General features: G+C 39.8%; 1 protein-coding gene across 1 annotated transcript in view; it reads left to right on the top strand.

The window, feature by feature from the left end:
* VIT (vitrin) overlaps nucleotides 1–19,947 on the top strand; it is a gene marked incomplete at its 5' end in the record, with an annotated part of 181,055 nt that overhangs the window by 109,982 nt on the left and 51,126 nt on the right. Inside the window, 3 exon segments of the mRNA XM_044659586.1 lie at nucleotides 1,436–1,642; nucleotides 9,927–9,983; nucleotides 19,433–19,480. Coding sequence (XP_044515521.1) covers nucleotides 1,436–1,642; nucleotides 9,927–9,983; nucleotides 19,433–19,480 — 312 coding nt within the window.

Raw genomic sequence — 19,947 nt, 5'->3', positions numbered from 1 at the left:
AGGGAGCTCCTGGGTACCCTTCTCTGGCACAGGTCTCTTGTGTACAAAGGGAAGCACTGAGGAAACAGGAAACCCATATGTTTCCCCAGTTCTTGTGCCATCTTCGGGTGGCTCCAGCTCCCTTCCAGGTTACATAGAGAGTTTCAGTATTAGTCACAGAATCATAGACTGTCAGAGCAAGGGGGAAAAAAGTTAAAGATCATTGAATTGACTGACTACCCTATCTCATGTTACAGATGCCAAGTAATTTGACTAAAATAACATAATTGCTTAATATTAGAATCAAGACCTGAACCCAGGTTTGTAATGTTCTTTCTATTATACTGTACCACAGATATTAACAAAGTAATCCAATTATTCTGTGGGGCAATAACTAGAATGAAATTTCAAATTATGTTATCACTTTAGGTCATTTGGCATGATTAAAACATTTGTTCAGTATACAATATGTCATTTTTCAGTTATGTCTGACTTCTCAAGATCCCATTTGGCATTTTCTTAGCAAAGATTCTGGAATGGATCTTTTCCTTCTCCAGCTCATTTTCCAAATGAGGAAACTGAGGCAAATGGGATTAAATGACTTGCCCAGGGTCACAGGTAGTATTTGAGGACAGATTTGAACATCAGGAAGATGAATCTTCCCAAGTCTAACCTCACACTCTATCCACTGTGCCACCTACTGCCCGTTTGTACTTTTTAAAGCCCTTATTTTCTGTCTTAGTATTAACAGGCAGAAAAGCAGCAAGGGCTAGGCAATGAAGGTTAAGTGACTTGCCCAGGGTCACACTAGGATGTGTCTCAGGCCAGATTTGAAACCAGGTCTTCCTGTTTCCAGACCTTCCTGTCTCCAGGCCTGGCTCTCTATCCATTGTGCTACCCAGCTGCCCATTTATATTTGACAACTGATTATAACCTTTTGACATCTCTTTCACAGTTGCCTGAAACAAATATTCAATAGTCTTCTATTATCATTTAATTTGTGTGTTTATATGTTGTCTTCCCAATTGGAATATAAGCTCCTTGAGGCCAAGGAGTGCGTTTCATGCTCCTTGGATTACCCATAGTATCTAACACAGTCTCTTGCCTTATAGGATTCATTCAGTCAAAGACAGAAAATTTTATTTCTGGCAGTTCCCCAGTATCATATGCCAGATATAGTACCAGCGAGGTATCAAGCCCTGGCCCTCCATCTGCATGTACCCCTAATTCCCAAGCTCAAACCAAATTAAAATGCAATTGGCATATGTTCAACAAAATAAGTGAATAATATAATAAAACAGATAATATCACACTTTAAAACTAAGTCGGGCTGTAGGGATCTGTATATATGGGGTTAGACCAAGGATTAGTAGCCTCTATTTCTATCTGAGTTTGACAGCAGTGTAGTACAGTTATTACATTTTTCAGGATCTGGTATGATTCTATTTTCTCATAGATGAGACCACAAAGCCATATCAGAAGGCGATGATCCTTCCCTCCACCACCCCACAGCCAACCACCACCACCCAAAGACCTGCTACCACACCAGCAGAACCCCTGAGCGCCACTCCACGGCCGTGGACTCCTCTGGACACCACCACCGTCTCCACCACCACCATCACTGCCAAACTGCAGCCTGCAGGCCACAGGGTCAGAGATACAGGTCAGTGGAATAGATGGAGCTCAGAGGATCATAAATTTAGAGACGGTGCTTCCGAGGTCATCCAGTTCAATCCCTCACTTGAGAGATAAGGAAACTGAGGCACAGAGAAGCTAAGTAACTTAACTTGGGTCACAAAGCTAGTGTCTGAGGCAGTTGATCGGCTACAGGCTTAGATTTTTCAAAAAGAAGAGAGCACAGAAAAAGAATTGGATTATTTTTATAGAGAAATGATGCGCTTTAATTCACAGGCCAGTGATTTTTGCTGCATGGAGGGGGCAACCTTAAAATCTTTGTGTAGTTCTCTCACTTTGTAGTGTCTAGACTGGTCTGAAGAGTGCAGATGGTGGAAGACTCCCCTCTTCCTGCATCTGAGAAGGTGCATTACTGTGTATGTCCTCCCAAGTGTGAAGGTCATGGGTAATACCTAACTTTTTTTTTTTAAGAAAAGCATCGTGCTATAGTAGATTGAGATCTGACTTCAAAGCTGAGAAGAGCCGGTTCAAACCCTGCCTCTGACACACACTGGCTGTGTGAATCTGGGCAAATTGTACAACCACTCTTTCTAAGACCTGAAATTGCAGGAAAGGTATCAGTTTGCATTGGTAAAAGGTGTTTCCTCCTCTGAGAGTTCCCTGAACCAATTAAATTACAGGTCCAGTTCCTATCCATATCCTATTTTATTAAACAATATACCCAAAGCAGAGGCCTGGAGCTCCCTAAATCATACCACAGTGCTTAATACTAGATTCAAAGTCTAAAACTGGAATTATGGTATTAGTGTTAGAATGTCGTCTTACAACTTCTCCTTTGTGAAATTACTATTTCTTCAGACCAAAGTTGAAAAGATCTCAAGTTTCAACGTTACTAGAAGTTTTTTGTTTTTTTTTTTTTAAAGCCTTTTCATCTGTCTCGGAATCAGTACCAAATATAAGTTCAAAGGCAGAAGAGCAGTAAGGACTAGGCAATTGGACTGAAGTGACTTATCCAGGATCTCATAGCCAGGAAGTTTCTGAGGTCAGATTTGAACCCAGGACCTCCTGTCTGTAGGCCTGATACTCTCCATCGAGCTACCTAGCTGCCCCTCACATGAAGTTTTAAAACAAACCCCCTTCCCCAAACAGTAGCCCATAAGGAAAGTCCAGCTTTTTGATATGTCATAACCTTCTCTAATAACTTTATCCTCACTATTGACATTTACTATCCACTGCTTCTGTATAGGGGAGGGAAGAAGGGGAAAAAAGCATTTATTAAGTACTGCTCTGTGCCAGGTACTATGCTAAACACTTTACGAATATTATTTTATTCAAACCTCACAACAACTGTGGGAGATAGATGCTATTATCATCCCCATTTTACAAGGAAGGAAAACGAGGCAAACAAAGGTTAAGTGACTTGGCCAGGATCACATCGCTAGCAAATATCTGGGGGGGAAATCCACCTAATTTATTTCAAAACACTACAATAATGAAATTTATATACAGTATTCACAGCAAGGATAGGGTCCTTCAAAAACATTCTCAATAGCTATCCCTTAGCTTCTTCATAGTTTTGTAGCTGAGCCACTACAAATGAATGGATAATTATCCCATTTCTTAAAGACCCTCAAAAACCGAGTTTCCCTATGAAGGATCCATTCTGATCTGAGGGTTCATTGCTAATTATTTTTCATCCAGTGGCTCCCTGTTACCTCCAGAGTCAAATATGAAGTCATCAGGTATTTAAAGTGGCAGCTAAATGGCACAAGAAATAGAGAACAAGGCCTGGAATCAGAAAGAATCATCTTCCTGAGTTCAAATCTGACCTCAGCCACCTACTAGCTGGGTGACTCTGGACAGGTCACTTAACCCTGTTTGCCTCAGTTTCTTCATCTGTAAAATGAGCTGGAGAAGGAAATGGCAAACCACTCCAGAGTCTTAGCCGAGAAAACCCCAGATGGGGTCACAAAATTGGACATGACTGAAAAACAACTAAACAGCAGAAGCAGACCTTTAAAGCTCTTCACAAATGAGCCCCTTCCTATTTTCCACATGTTACACTTATACCCTCAATGAACTCTACAAGCCAGTTTTCTTTTTTTTTAATTTACTTTATTCATTCATTCATTTAGAATATTTTTCTGTGGTTACAAGATTCATGTTCTTTCCCTCATGTCCTTCCTCCCCTCTCCCAGAGCTGAAGAGCAAGTCCACTGGGTTTTACTACAAGCCAGTTTTCTGATCTTCTTGTTCTTTGTACATGGCATTCCCTCTCCCACCCCTCTTACACTGCTAGACGTCGCTCTGGCTTCCCTTCTTACCTCTTGGACTCCCTGGCTTCCTTCAGGACTCAGCTCAAACTCTACTTTCTTCTGGAGAACTTTTCTGTTCTGGACCTTCCCCTCTAAGGCCACTTTCTAAATAGAAACTTATATATTGCCTACCCCATCAGACTATGAGTTCTTTGAGGGTAGGGATTATTTCCGTCTTTCTTTGCATCCCCAGTGCTTAGAACACTGCCTAGCTGGCACATAGTTCTTGTTCACTGATTGATAGAAAGAAATCCTGCTTCTATCCAATCAATATTTCAATATCAATAAGTTCTCTTCTCCCAATACCAATCCTTGAACTCTAGCTAGCCTGACACCAGATCTGTCCAAAAATAGGAATGAAATTGTTAACCAGAATCAGACTTTTAATCCTCAGCATTTGGTCTGAATAGAGAAACCAGCACCATAGCATGCAGTAAAGAATACCAGACTGGCAGTCAAGAGACCTGGTTCAAGTCCTAGCCTGGTCATTAATTTGCCAGAGTGACCTTAGGCAAGTCATTTCACTTCTGTTCCTAGAATCCTAAGTCCACAACTACCAAATGAAAGGCTTGAGATAGATCTTTAAGATCATCGCAGGGTCGGAAATTCTCTGACTGCTAAAGGATGCTAGGTACAGTTAACTCCCCAACAACCAAACAAATGGAGAGAAGCCAAGTACTAAAGGATCAAAACAAGTATAATCCTCAATCTGTTTCTGTTGTCGCTGGTATTGCTCTGGAATTCAGATACCAACTAGTATTTTTTCCCCCTAGCTTACCTTCCTAATAATACCTCGGTCAACCAAAAGAGAGGCAGTTTGCTCAAGGTCAAGGAGTTCCAGCCAAGAACACTCAAATGTTTCCCTTTCTAAAAGTGTCACCATTTACAGATCCCTTTCTTTGCAGTTCCCAATTTTTTCAAAGATTCTTGAAAGCCAAAGGTTGTATTTATAAGTTGCCTCTCCATCTTGTCTCCCAGGAAGATAACAATTCTCATAAAATATATATAATAAAGGATGTGGCAAAGATATTCTCCTATGCAGGAAGTTCTAAAAGCTTTTAAGTTTAGCCCTTGCTTATTTTGGGAGAGGGAAACCTGAAACTGTGACTTTCAATGCAGCAAATTCCTATTATTCCTGACTTGGTAACTGGCTTAATCAATGTTCCTTCTTCATCTTTGTCCACCAGTCTACTTTATTCTTACCTAACAGAATGTTAGATAAATATTCAGAGCAAGCTCTCCCTGCAGTGGGCTTTAACTGTCAAAGGACAGAAGCCAAATTTAAACACACACACACACACACACACACACACACACACACTCACACACACACAAGCTTTTAAAAACTTCATTTTCCACTCACAAAATTCTCCTTCCCCCAAGAAGTTTGATATGGTAGAAAGAATAATGAATTTAAAGTCAGAAGTCTTGGATTCAAATTCTGGCTCCCCCTGCTTACTACATGTATGACTTGAACAAGTCTCATTTTCCTCAATTTCCTCAATAGTAAAATAAGGGGGAGGGTGACTATCGAAGGTCCCTACCATCTCTAAATCTGGGACTTATACCTGTGTGACCTTGGGCAAATCATTTCCCATTCATAGACTTCAGCCTGTCTTCTTTAAAATGAAGATATTAACTATTCCCTAAATACCCTCTATAGATTTAAATCCTCTGATCTTAATATGAGGGAAGTGGACATTAGATGTGAAGTTCATAAAATGAATCTTCCATTAACCACGACTCACACTAATACTTTAATATGTTTAAATCCATTGATCACATTCCACTATAGACAAATGGAATCAAATAATATTTGATATTTTTAGAAATTTTTAAAAAGAGCTCAAAATAGCAACATGTATTTCATTAACAGTTATCTCCAATAATGTGAATGGGGAAGATTTTCTTTTTAAATTTTTTTCTTCTGGTTTTTTGAATGAGTACTTTAAAAATTAATCTATTCCACCCACAGACACAAACAAAAAATATGTCTCTCAATAGAGAGCTAAAGAGTCTAACAAAACAAATTTCCTCTTTAGTCACATCCAAAAATGTATGTCTCTTTCTTCATTTTAAGCTCATCACCTCTGGTGTCAGGAGGTGAGTAACATTGTTCTTCATTCTTTTAGACTTATGACTTATCATTGATTTGATAAGTACTCTGAACAGTCTTTTCAAACTGTCTTTCTTTAAAATGTTATTGTTGGAAAAATTGTTCTGATCCTACTCACTTTGCTCTGTATCAATCCCTAATAGTCTTTCTAGTTCTTTTTTATTTTTATTTTTATTTTTAAACCCTTACCTTTCATCTTAGAATTATTACCAAGTATTGACTCCAAGGCAGAAGAGTGGTAAGAGCTAGGCAATGAGGGTAAAGTGACTTCCCCAGGGTCACACAGTTAGGGTTCCCAGTTCTTTAGAAAGTGTCCATTTCATCATTTCTTATGACGAAATAACATTGCATTATATTCAAATACCACAATTTATATAGCCACTTCCCAGTAGGATGATACACCCCTTAGTTTCCAGTTTGGGGAAAACCACAAAGAGGTGCTATAAATATTTTTGTACATATAGATTCTTTTCCTTTTCCTTTGCTTTCTTTGGAGTATAGGCCAAGACGTAGTATAGTAGAGTCAAAGGGAATAAACAGTTTAGTAACTTTTTGGATATAGTTCCAGATTGCTTTTCAGAAGGACTAGACCAATTTACAGTACCACCAAATGTGCACAAAAATACCATAGTGCACCTGTTTTCCTATAGTCTCTCCAACATTTGCCATTTTCCTCTTTCGTAATCTTTGCTCTTTTGACAGATATTAGGCAGAACTATAAAAATTGCTTTAATTTGCATTTCTCTAATTATAAAGATTCAGAGCATTTTTTATTGTTGATAATTTATATAGTTCTACCTTTGAAATCCGCATGTTGAAATTCTTTGGTCATATATCTATGGAGGAATAGCTCTTAATCTCATAGATTTTAATCTATTCCTTGTAAATCTTGAAAACGAGACCTTTATTTAAAAAAAAAACTTGTAAAGATTTCTTTCCAGTCATTTCCTTCCTAATTTTTTCTACATTAGATTTGTTTGTATAAAAAACTTTTAAATTTTACAAAATCAAAACTGTTCATGTCATTTTGTGTGAACCTCTCTATCATTTGTTTACTTGTAAACTCTTTCCTGTCCATTGATCTGAAAGGCAATTTTTTTCCTTGTTCCTCTATTTGTTTATATTCTGACCTTTTATATATGGGATGAGAAATTAGTCTAAATTTAGTTCCTACCAGACTGCTGTTTAGTTTCCCCTTAAGATTTTGTTCAAAAGTAAGTCCCTTCTAATAATTGGGGTTTATCTAATATTATGCTGCTATTTTGTTATACCTAATCTGCATGTTATATCTCTATATGTTTATACCTCACCTATTGCACTAATTAAGTTCTCTTTCTTCTTAACTAGTCAGTTGTGTTGTTCAGTCATTTTGATCATGTCCAACTCTTAATGACCAAATTTGGAGTTTCTTGGCAAAGAGACTAGAGTGGTTTGCCATTTCCTTTTCCAGCTCATTTTATAGATGAGGAATTGAAGGAAAGAGAGTTAAGTGACTTGTCCAAGGTCATAGGACTAGTAAGTGTCTGAGGCCAGATTTGAACTCACAAAAATGAATCTTTCTAAATTCTGTCCCAGCAGTCTTTACCCACTGCATCACCTAACTACCTCTTAACCAATATCAAACCATTTTAATGATTTTGAGATCTCATTCTTAAAAAAAATGGTGAGATAAGTAGACAAAAGGTCTTATCAGTCAGTGATAGATAGGGATGTCTCTTTTAAAAATTGTATATTAGGTGTTTTGTTTTTCAAATCCCTTCTCCTACTTTATATTATATCCCTCATCTCTCAAAATACTGAAGTCCCTAACACTGACCTCTGGGTGACCACCCACTATGGTGCCCATCCAAGGCAGCTAGAAGCTAGCTCAGTAAATAGAGGATAAACTTGAAGGTAGGACAACCTGAATTTGAATCCTGTCCCAAACACTTACCTCTCAGGTTTGTTGTAAGGATTAAATAACATAAAGTGCTTTGTGAACTTTAAAACTACTACATAAATGTTAGCAATTATTTTTGTTATTGTTTTGTTATTATTATTCAGCCCAATTTTCTTTTAGAATATATCATTCTAGATCAATAATGGCAAACCTTTTAGAGACTGAGTGTCCAAACTGAACCCTCATATCACATATGAGCCACTCTCTTACCCCAGACATGGGACGAAGGAAGTGCTCCCATTGGGTTGTTGGGCAGAGGGGAGGGCAAAGTGAAAAATATCCTCAGGAATGGTGGAAAAGGGGAAGGGAGCAGCCCTCTCCAGCACATGTGCCAAAGGTTCACCAACACAGCTCTAGATGTTCCTTAAACTGCTTTCTACTGTTCCACCACTTCCAAATGAGACTTAGCTGTCCTTTGTCCCATAATCCCAGGGCTCTATTTTGAGTTAGCTAACCTGACTAAAAATTTAATGCTAGTATAATAAATAAGTGTTTAACAACAAACAAATTAGCAGGAAAAAAAAAAGATATTGGAGTCAGGAAGTCCTGGGCAGGCTGCCTAATCTCAGGAAATTCTTGAACTCTACAAATTATCTATAATAGGTTGCCTATCTGTCTCTACAAGGGGAATTTCCATAGCCAGAATTCTCCAAACTAGTAAAATCAAGGTCCAGACATCCTCTCCAAAAAATGTTTACTATTTTGTTCCTCTCAGAAAATATATTTTCATTTTCACAAAGCCTTTTATTGTCTTACACATTGAAAAGTGGGAGAATTTCAGGCTCAAAGGAAAGCCATTGGATGAAGTCTTTGGAGGCAAATGGACCTTCCAAAACTACTCAAAGCATATGATGTAGGCAACTGCCTTTTTTTATCATTGTATAAAGATGATCTATACAAAGTAAACTCTTGAAGTGACTTGAACATGTGTCCTGGCTCCAGTCTATTTCTATGTCCCTCAGAGAATAAGTTATATTGCCAAGTGAGTTCCTCTCCCTTGGAGCAGACAATAGTTTCCCTCTGATTATAGTAACTTTTTTTTTATTACTGCAATTACCTTGAACCCAGGTTGCATATTTGCCACTGGAAGAATCGATTTTAATTTGCCCTTATAATCTGATTAAAATTGTCAATATATATATACTATTATATTTAAATATATGAGGAAGTACTATGTGCCCTTTCATCTCTTTCCCAGCTATTTCATTTTTTCAAAACATTTCTCTTTCCCTTTTTCTACCATCTAGCAACAGAGTATTTGTTTCTGCACCCATGGTAGCTTGTATTCATGGCCCCTTTTTTCCTATATTCTTTGACTTCTTACCTTCACAGAAATTTAGCTTTTCCTCCCCAATCTTACTTTTACATGGCTGCTCTGTCACCCCAAAAGCCCTACTTTTCTCTTTTAAGGCCCACATCACCTATCTCTCCCTCAATTTTAAAACATGCTTCTAAAAGACCATACCTGTTATACTGAATTCTAATGATTGCTTGATTCTCTCACATGGTAATTAGGGCTAGCTATTGTGTACCTTTAAAAAGCCCTGTAAGCCAATGCTATCTGCATCAATGACACGTTAATGCTATTTAAGAAAATTGCTAAATGCTAAATGACATTTTCTACTGAAGGATTACTTTAACCTCCTCTGCAGTTGGCACAGGTTAGGGTAACTGTTGTAAGTATAAAGATGCCTAAAGAAATAGAGTGACTTAGTAAAGGAAATTCATTCTGACAGTTGTGAAATGCAGAAGTTATTATCTAGAATTTTCACCCATTGTTGAACCGAAAGTATTTTCTTCGCATTGATGCTTTTTGCTGGGCAAGTTCGGGCTGCCCACCGACAAATATCTGCCATCATTCTGGCCTTGATAATAGCTGGTTAGAAAAAATGAAAAGGCTTACCTTGAAACTCATGTACTGACCAGTCACCTGTTATTACAGGATTCAGGTCCACTGCAGCCTATGCAGGCAACCACAGCATTACACAGGCCCACACAGGTAAGGGATTGAGCTCATTTTCCATTAACTGTTGAAAAATAAACATAATGCCATGAGGTTTTGGGGGGGAGGCAGTCTCCTCATGGAGAGAGGAGTTGGACCACGAGTCAGAAAGATCTGAGTTCAAGTTCTGCCTCTGATACATATTGACGATTTGATCGTGGCCCCTCAGTGTCCACAGGTAACTCTCTGAGAATACAAGTAGCCAAAAAAAAAAAAAAAAAAAAAAAAAAAAAAACAACCAATTTGCACTAATAAAGGGAGTTTCCTCACTGGGAGTTTCTTATACCAATGAAATATGTTGAAGCAAAAAAAAAATGGTAAGATCAGTTCCATTGAATCCTGGGATACAGACAGAAATTAACCTTCCATTAAATATACCTTCTCCTTAGAATATGTTGTTTAATTTTGCTCTAAATAGATTCAGGTCAGATTGAGGACATTTGGGAGGAAGAAATCTGAGGTTTAAGTAGGCTACTTGGAGTTCCAGGTCACAAGAACTCTTCTTCCTTGTGGGCTATCCAACCCCAACCATGTTTCTACTCTGCATCCCCACCAAAGTACAGAATCTTCCACTTAATTCCAGGGAAATTACAATAGAGGCACATTTGAGGGAGTTAGGAAGAGGAGGGGAATAAGAGAAGAAATCAGTCCATTAGTTAAGGTAAATTAGTTTTCCTCTTTTCCCCTTTCAATTCCCCCACGGATCCAATGTCAAAAATCAGTAGCTACCAGAGCCCTATTGGGGCTGTCATCAATCTGGATAATTGGTATTATTCTGTTCTGAATCATATTATTACCATTTAAGGTTTTTTAAAAACCAAATTCTTGCCTCATGACTGTTCTACTGCACCTAACTGTGCTTCCTTCCTACACATTCAGAGAGATGGCCCCTTGTGGTGCAATCTTGTGTAAGTAACTAGGTTCGTTACTGAGTCTTTGGTTGCGTGAAGTTATTTTAACCTCTAGAAAATGTCTCTTGGCTTTGTTCTGTCTCAGTGTGACAGAAAAAGGAAAATCTCTTGTCAGCTCAAAAGCTTAAGTGCGTCGATCGAATTTATATTAGCTTGGGTGGATTTTTACCCCTGACAACCTCTGCCCCCATCACCTGCCCAAGCATGCCTTGAGAACTAAGTGGAGAATAGACTCTTCCCAAGGAGCAAAAACACCAATGTCTGATCCATGGACCCACTGACTACAAACCCGGAAAAGGCAAAAGTGTAATTGACCAAAAAACTGAGAGCTGAGCCTCCCCGCTTTCCAGATTCCATCTTGCATTCCACTGAGCCAACCTGAATTTAAGGATGGGGCCCATCCTCTTATTTTTCTAATCTGCCTCATGCTGAGTCTGCCCTTTATCCCCCAAGTTTCATGGCTCCATCTGTCGCCAGCTCTGCCTGGTTATCCCTTTAACTCTCCCATGACTATGTCCTATTATTTTGCATTCAGTTCATTTCTCCCCAAATCCTACCTCCCCCTGTTTTCCTCATCACTGAAATTCAATTCAATTCTTTAAACTCTGTCTCTATCTCTGCCTCTTTCTGTCTCTCTTTCTCTGTCTCTCTCTCTTTCTCTCTCTCTATCTATCTATCTATCTATCTATCTATCTATCTATCTATCTATCTCTATCTATCTCTATCTGTCTCTCTCCCTATTTGCCCCCAGAATGCTCTGGCCCCTCTACTAATTCAAGACGCAAGAGACTCAGAGGTCATGTATTCTAAAACACACCTGAACAGGCATCTCTTCTATAAAATTCCCAAGAAGTGGTCACTTTGAAGAATTCCAAGCAAGAGAAACTTACCACCTCTGGAGGCAATACATTGCATTTTTGGATAACTAATTGTTGGGAAAATTTTTCCTTACCTAAAGTCAAAATCTGTCTCTCTCTGGGAGCAGCTAGGTGGCTCAGTGGATAGAAAGTCAGGACAGGAAGTCCTGGGTTCAAATCTGGCCTCAGATATTTCCTAGCTGCATGACTCTGGGCAAGAAACGCAGTCCCAGTTGCCTAGCCCTTACTATTCTTCTGCCTCAGAAACCAATACCTAGTCTCAATTCCAGGACAGAAGGTAAGAGTTATTTGGTTTAGCCATTTGGATGCATGGATTCCAATGAGAGATCTTGTGTGTGTGCCTGTTCATTCAGCTTCATAGATGGCATAATCCTGGCTGACCTGGGGCAGCTGGAGGACCTGGGGTAGGTGGTGTACCAGACCTGGTTCTGGCCCTGCTAGCCACCTCAGGCCAGCTTGCTCTGCTAGAAATAGATGCCCAATTACATGAGGATTGCCTGCAGCAGGTATTAGAATTGTCTTCCCAGGTTGCCCAGGATATTCATTTTTTTTTTTGGAAGAGTGGTCTTAGGTCTATGTCCATGAAGCTTCCCTGCTCCTTGGAGACTGACCCTAACTTTATAATAAAGCACTTCAGCCCTTCCATGCCTCCATTACCTTCACTCTGCATCTTTGTCATCACCAAATCCTTTTCTCCACAAGGGCAGCAGCCCTTCCTCTCTGCAGGGATGGTAGCCTGAGGTTCAGCAGCATAGATGGGCTCCACACATGAGAAGCCTCTTATTGGTGGCAATGGTTTTTAGAGCAATGTTTGAGATAAATGTGTGACCTTTCAGTTTAATAAATGTAGGAAGGTTTATAGGGATCAATGATACTTCAGAAGAGTCACCCCCCTTACCCTGCCACTTGATTTGTTATTGTATTTAATTTGATCACTCTCAGTACTATGACAACCCAGAGGCATGATTGAATAGTGTCTTAAATTGGGCATCTCAATCATTAGCTCTAGTTCCCACCTTAGTTCATTGAATGTTCATTATTTAATGAATTGGAAAAAGCCTCCTTCCCCATAGCAATTACTCATTTTCCTATATAGTAGACAAATATTAAAATTATTGAATACCTACAAATTTATAAGCAACAATGAAAAAAGGCATATCTAAATAGTTTCCATCCTCCATAGGGTTCTCTGTTGCCCATAACCTCAGAGCCACCATCACTTGGGGTCCTTTTGCCACTACATAGTGAAAGGGAAATTCACATTTCCAAAGGTTTTCTTTAAGGTATAAAGGCAGGTTTGATTATCCTGCCTTAGCTGTCTGTTAATAGGCGCTTCTCCTCATAAGACACCTGTCTTCATTGTAACATCCCAAGGTCTAGGTTTCCACCCTGATTCTTCCAACATCTGTTCCACATGACTTAGGATTCTCTTGCTCATAATTTCATTTCCTTTTAACCTGACTCATATTTTGAGTGCTGTTCCTGCTTGTTACTTTGAATTTGGCATTTCTCAGCCCTTGTGCCCACTGGATCTCCTGGCAGGATTAGCCTCTCCCTAAACTTTGGTACCACTTTAGCCCCAAACCATAGCTATAAAATATTAATCCCTCATCTCCTACAGGGATAAGGGGCTTTGAAACTTTAGGACATTTATACAAAGAAAAGGACGTAAAGCATTCTATATCTAACCTAAGTGGAGCTATTTCTCAGTGACAGTCACTTTTCAAACCATCACTCCATCCTAAATTCCTCATTCATGGAGAAATAAGTAAGAAAGTCAGGTAGAAAAAGGTGCAGTTGAGGGGGCAGCGGGGTGGCTCAGTGGATTGAGAGCCAGGTCTAGAGATGGGAGGTCCTAGGTTGAAATCTGGTCTCAGACACTTTCCAGCTGTGTGACCCTGGGAAAGTCACCTAACCCCCATTGCTTAGTCCTTGCCACGCTTCTGCCTTGGAGCCAATACACAGTATTGACACCAAGACAGAAGGTAAAGGTTTAAAAAAAAAGAAAGAAAGAAAGAAAAAGGTGCAGTTGGAAGCCATTTTAGAAAATAGGGTATCGGTGAAATTGATTTTAGACCTGGACAAAGAATTGAGGAAATTATAGATAGATGGCCATTCCTTGCAATATGACAAATTTTCCCTGTCTGGAAATTTAGGCCCATCCATCATAAATTATAGATGGTCATAGAATCATGAATCTAGAAATGATATCAGAGGCCAGCTAGTCCAAACCATTAATTGTACAGATAAGGAAACTGACACTTGAAACCTAAGGCCACATATGTACTAAATAGAAGAGGTGGGTTTTATACTCAGGTCCTCAGCCTCAAAAGTCAGTTCTCTTTCTAGTCTACCAAACAGCTTCTTAAGCAGAGCTTTCTAATGGCCAAATGCATTATTCTCCAAAAAAATGTCAGAACACCACAGGGTTGGCTTGTCCAACACCACAGGTTTAGCTGTGAATCTCCAGGGTTCCAGCACCATCAATGGAGTATAAATTCCTAGAGGGTGAGGATTGTCTTTCTCTTTACTTGATCTGTATTTCCAAGGCTTGGCTCAATGCTTGGCATTCAGTGAGTAAACGTTTAATCAATGTTTATTGCCGTCTGCCCTTTAGTCCTTTTCGTCACTCTCTCTACAAATTGACTGGGGAAAGATTGGAAGAAACCTTTTTCCTTATTGACGCCGGTTTACAAGTGATTCCTCCAAACTCAAATCTCATTTATGTACTAAGTACATTAAGTTTGAAGTTTCAGAGTTCATCTTTTGTAGGAAATTAATTTCTTTTCAACTTATTCCAGACAGGACAGAAGCAGCACTAACTGAAAAATGGAAAGGAAATGAGTAAGGAGAGTAAAGGATCTTAGAAAACGGGAGCCCTAGAACTGCCCTTCTTTGGCTGAATACAAAATGGCAAGCCTTCTAAATTGGCCAAGATCAGTGAATGGCGCAAGCCTCTTGGGTCAACTAGGAAATTTCATCAGGCGATGGTTTGTCATGATGAAAGATGAAACAATATTTTTTACCAGCAGGTGGCATTAGAGTAATAAAGCTAAAAGAGTGCGATTTAGAAGAAGAAACAAAGCTTTTACAGGTCATTAAAGTGTCTTCTTTTCCCCTTTCCACATTTTGAGGTCATTAACGCATTAAGAAGAGCAGTATGCAAAACACCATTTCTTTGTGTTTTCCTAATCCCAGTAGCCAGCAAGTCGGATAATAGTTAGCAAGTGAGATTTAGGGGATGTAACATTTAATTTAAGAATAAACAGAGTCCACACTGTACAAACAATAACTATTTCCAGTGGCTGATTATAGAGTGCCTCTGCCGTGTTGGAGAGGGCAGTTTACATCATATCCTGTGGTGCTAGATCTAAGCCCCGTTCTAGCTATGTAATATTGCCAAAGGTAGAGTTTATATTTCAGGACAATGCAGATCTCAATTAAGGTAGTTAGGTGGATAAAGCAATGTGCCTAGAATCAGGAAGATCAGAGTTCAAATTCAGTCTCAGACATTTACTAGCTGTGTGATCCTGGGCAAGTCACTTAACTGCTGTTTGCCTCAGTTTCCCTGCCTGGAAAATGGGGATAAAAACAGCACCTTTTCCTGCAGGGATATTGCCAAGGATTAAATTAGATATTTGCAAAGCACTTGGCATAGTGCCCAGTACATAGCAGACTCTATGTAAATGCTCATTTCCCACTCCACCCCCTCAATACCCTAATGCCCAAGTAGACACTATTCTTGAATTATAGTGACCCCCCCAAAAAAAAATTCCCAAGATCACGAAATCAAAGGGTACCTCCCCCAATCCATGTAGAGAGACTATGGTAGGAGTCCACATTACAACTAACCTCTACTTAGTGCTTTCAGTTACTTCCTAAGTTAGCTGACTCTACTTCAAGCTTAATGTCAGAAAGCATTTCCTAACAATCAGAACCATCCAAAGAGGACAAAAGTGCTCTTCAAGAGGTAGTGGTTGGGCTCCCTCTTCTTGAAGATTTTCAAACAGAGGCTGGATGACCATTCTTGAGAGACGGTGTAATGGGGATTCTCTTCAGATATGGGTTGGACTAGATACCTGATGGGAGCTGAAGCTCTTCCTAATCTCAAATTGTAACACTTGGTTGCCGTAGATACCTCTAATTATCAGGATGTGTTTCCTGTGATACACCATGCTTCACTTTGACATGTACCCTTGATTAGTGTACCAGATTAAGAGCAAGCAAGGGCTATTGGGATCAACTATTTTCCACCTAGAGAAAATCAGGATTGTCAAGTAGATAGAGGATCAGAGAAGTGTGGGGTAATGGGCCAAGCCTCAGTATATCTGGTAGACCAGTTCCCTTGAACTAATCAAGATTTGACTTACAGGTGCTCTGATCAGTGCTGGACCAGACTTGGGGTGAGAAAAGGACTATGTGTTTGGGAAATTACCAGAGCGTTTACTTTATTGAGTTTAATAGCCTGTCAGTAATCAGGATCCAGAGAATCTATTTGACATTCTCTTTGGAAAGAAGCACTCTTTCCCTGGAGCATTTTATCCGGGGTCTGGATATCATTCACTATTTCTTCCACGTCACTGGCATGGAAATCTGAGTGGCATGGAAGTTGAAATGAGAACAAGTTCAATTTCTTCCAGAAATGTAATTGGGCCAGCTCCTGGTTTCTCTAGCTTTGCTGTCAAAAGAGTGATAGCTTATCTCAGGTATAAACCACCTCAAGATACCTGTCTAGGAGACTGTCTTTGGCTTCTCACCATGCCCACATGGGCACACCCGTGGTACCCTTACGACTCTCCCTAACTCTGCTTTATAGAGCAAACCAGGGAAGGTTGAAGATTCCAAAGAGTTCTTGCATGACTTATATTTATTGATATTCACCATATTGAAAATTAAAACATCTCAGTATTTTGAAAGTTGTTTTGACCCTGTGAATCACCTCCGAAAAAAAAAAAACATTCTTAGGTACTCCCATGAGTTCCTGGACCACACTTTGAGAACTGATACTCTGGATCCAGAGTGGGCTTTCTGGGATGGCTTGCTTGGAATGAGACAAAAGAATATCATAATCATCTATTCGCCTGAATACCTTTTAGCAGGCTTTTGGATATTATTTGCCATAACCCACTGGGGCTGTATGTGGTTGATGTTGGCAGTGATTCAGGCATTTATTTGAATAGCGAGGCCAAGATGTAGGAAAGAGTTAAGCCAGGAATTAGAGAGAGGATACTTCTCTGGGCCTCTACACTCGGTATAAACATGTTGAGTTAGTAGGTTAAAATGAGCTGTTAAGGTATTCTTCTGGTATGTTCTTTGCTGAGTTTGAGAAAGAATAACTGTGACTGACTTCTCCAGACCTCTTTTATTTTTCTCTAACTACTTTTCCTTCTACTCCCTCCTTTTCCCTGGTGGAAGAACTTAGGTCATTCATTGCCATTTAAGTGTTTTGGCATAGAACTTATTAACTGTCATTTACTACCTACGCAATCTTGGCAAGTCATTGTCATCTCTAGGTCTCGGTTTCTTCATCTATAAAGTGAGGGAGGTAGGACTAGATGACTTCAAAGTTCACTTCAAGCCCTAGATCTAGGATTCTGTAGTTACAGATCTTGTGATTAATAGCCGTAGGGGACAGGGCTTGTGCCAGCTGGTATGAGAGCTTTAACAGAGTGACCCACCAGGCATACATTGCTCTAGACTCACACTGCCCCAGCGCACCCATCAAGCCTGTGAGTGTCCCAGTGGCTGTTCTACCCATCCAATCAAAACACCAAAAAACACTCAAAGCCTGAGCTATGATACCTCGCTCCTGGCACTTGCATGTTATGCCAATATGTTTGCCAGTTCTTCCCCTGAGACCAAAGAGAATAAGACTAACACCTCCTACACATAGTAGCCTTAAAGATGCTGTCAAGCTCTACAGGAATATTCATGTTCTTATGACCCTCTTTGGGGGATGAGTCTCTTCAACTCCTCTAGGCTACTCCTCAGCCAGATACATCAGGGAGTATGTGAGAATTTCTCTTGTATATACCATATTATTTTTACTTCAGGGTCCTGAATTATTAAGGCTGTATGAGGCAGAATTCCTGAGCCGGGTCTCAGACCTGGCCTCATTCATTTTATATTTTCTTTGTCCCGAGGAATGTGGTCCTTTCACAGACTTGGACAACAGGAAAGGTTCTGCAATAAAACTTTTCCTGTGGACCTGTGAAACCCCACCTGTCAGTTTGGACAATGGCTGAAGCTCTGATGGACCACCTCTTAATTTGCTATCAAAGATGTCTTGGGATGTACAAGGGAGAAACTGAATAATGAACTCATGTTCCTGGGCCAGGAGTTTCCATTTGTCTTACAATGATTGAGAGGGTCAAATGACCACAATTATGATATCTTGCCTAGTCAATTAATAAATGATTTCAAAATTACCAATCTCTCAAGATAACTTTAATCACTGCAGATAATTGCTGCCCCAAGTTTGAACCTTACCTCTGCTGCTTACTTGTATGACCTTGGACAAGTTGACAATGCTAGGGACCTTTGATTTCGCTTTTTATAAAACAAAAAAGGGTTTAAATTTTGAGCTGGATGGGACCTTGGACACCACAATTTTATATATAAGGACTTTCCCAGGGTCACACAGCAACTAAACATCTGAAATAGAATTTGACCTCAGGTCTTTCTAATTCCTAATGCAGCATTCTACCCTCTATATCAGTGATAGGCAAACTTTTTAAAGAGGGGGCCAAAGGAAAGGAAATGCTCATCTGTCATTCTGTTTCTAAGGCAACGCTTTCGAAGTTTCATTGTATTGTATCCTACTCATTGTATTCGTCAGATTAGGAATAATGTCTCCTGGCCAGATAGAACATTTCAGGGGGCCCTAGTTTGCCCATCACTGCTCTCTACCATTCTGGCTTGTACCATTAAGGCCCTAAGGTCACCCCCACAATACAAGGAGGTACTTAAGAAGTATTATATATGAGAACTTCAGAGGATTACATGGTAAGAATTCATGGTGTTAAAAACTAGTGATAGCTAACATTTATAGAGCACTTACTCTGTGCCAGGCACTATGCTATGCACTTTACATTTATTAATTCATTTGATCCTTACCACAACATTTGGGGGGTAGGTGCTATTATCATCCCCATTTTTTAGGAAACTGAGGCCAAGACAGATTAAAGGTGACTTGCTCAGAGTCACACAGCTACTAAGTGCCTGAGGCCACATCCAAACCCAGGTCTTATCGACTGGCACGCTATCCATTTGCACCACTTAGAATGCCAAGTGTTCTCTGTGAAGTATTGGTCAAAACACATCTTGTTGACTACAAGATGTTGGGCTGTTTGTCCAGGACTTCATAAGCCTCTCGGTGAGAAATAACCTCAAGGAAGAGCCCACTGGCTCTTAAGAGAAAGAAGATGAGCAGGTAGACAGCAAAGGTCTTCCCTCCCTTGTCCTCCTGAGCTCAGAGAACAGAATGGAACTGAACAAAGGAGAATCTGTTTCAAAATACTACAAGTCTCAGGCTGCCCCATCCAAACATTTTGTTAGAATGTCACCACCTGATAACCCCCAGTTTTTGTAGCTGAATCCACATGTTCTACCAGTTCTGATTTTAAACGATGGTGTTCTTTCTTTATATGTTATAAAGTTGGAGAGACGGGCTCATGGAAACCTGGACTGGCCCTTTTGGATGCAGGTAAGTGGAACATTGGGTAAAAGGCTAAGGAACCCAGTAGTGACAATCAAGGTTCAGTGGAAAGAGAATGAGCTCTAAGAGGAGCTAGAACAAATTCTGCCTCTGGCCACTTACCTGTCTATATGATCTTGGACAAGTCACTTAATTTCTCTTGGTCTGAGTTTCCTCACCTGTAAAACATGGGAATTCAACTAGATGGCCTGAGGTTCCTTCTAGGTCTTAATCTATGATCCTATGCCCACTTTATTTATTTGTTGACAAACAAGATTAAGGCATTTGCCCAGGGTCACCCAGCTTCACCAGATTTGAACTTAGGAAGATGACTCTCCCTATCTCCAAGCCAGAGGTTCTATCCACTTTAACAACTATCTGCCTCCTATGGCCACTTTAGAAACTATAGATGTATTTGTAGCAGTGATGATGAACCTTTTAGAGACCGAGTGCTCAAACTGCAGTCCTCACCCGGC

Source organism: Gracilinanus agilis, chromosome 2 (assembly GCF_016433145.1).
Source record: "Gracilinanus agilis isolate LMUSP501 chromosome 2, AgileGrace, whole genome shotgun sequence".
Classification (NCBI taxonomy): domain Eukaryota; kingdom Metazoa; phylum Chordata; class Mammalia; order Didelphimorphia; family Didelphidae; genus Gracilinanus; species Gracilinanus agilis.
This window is presented reverse-complemented; position numbering and strand designations above follow the sequence as displayed.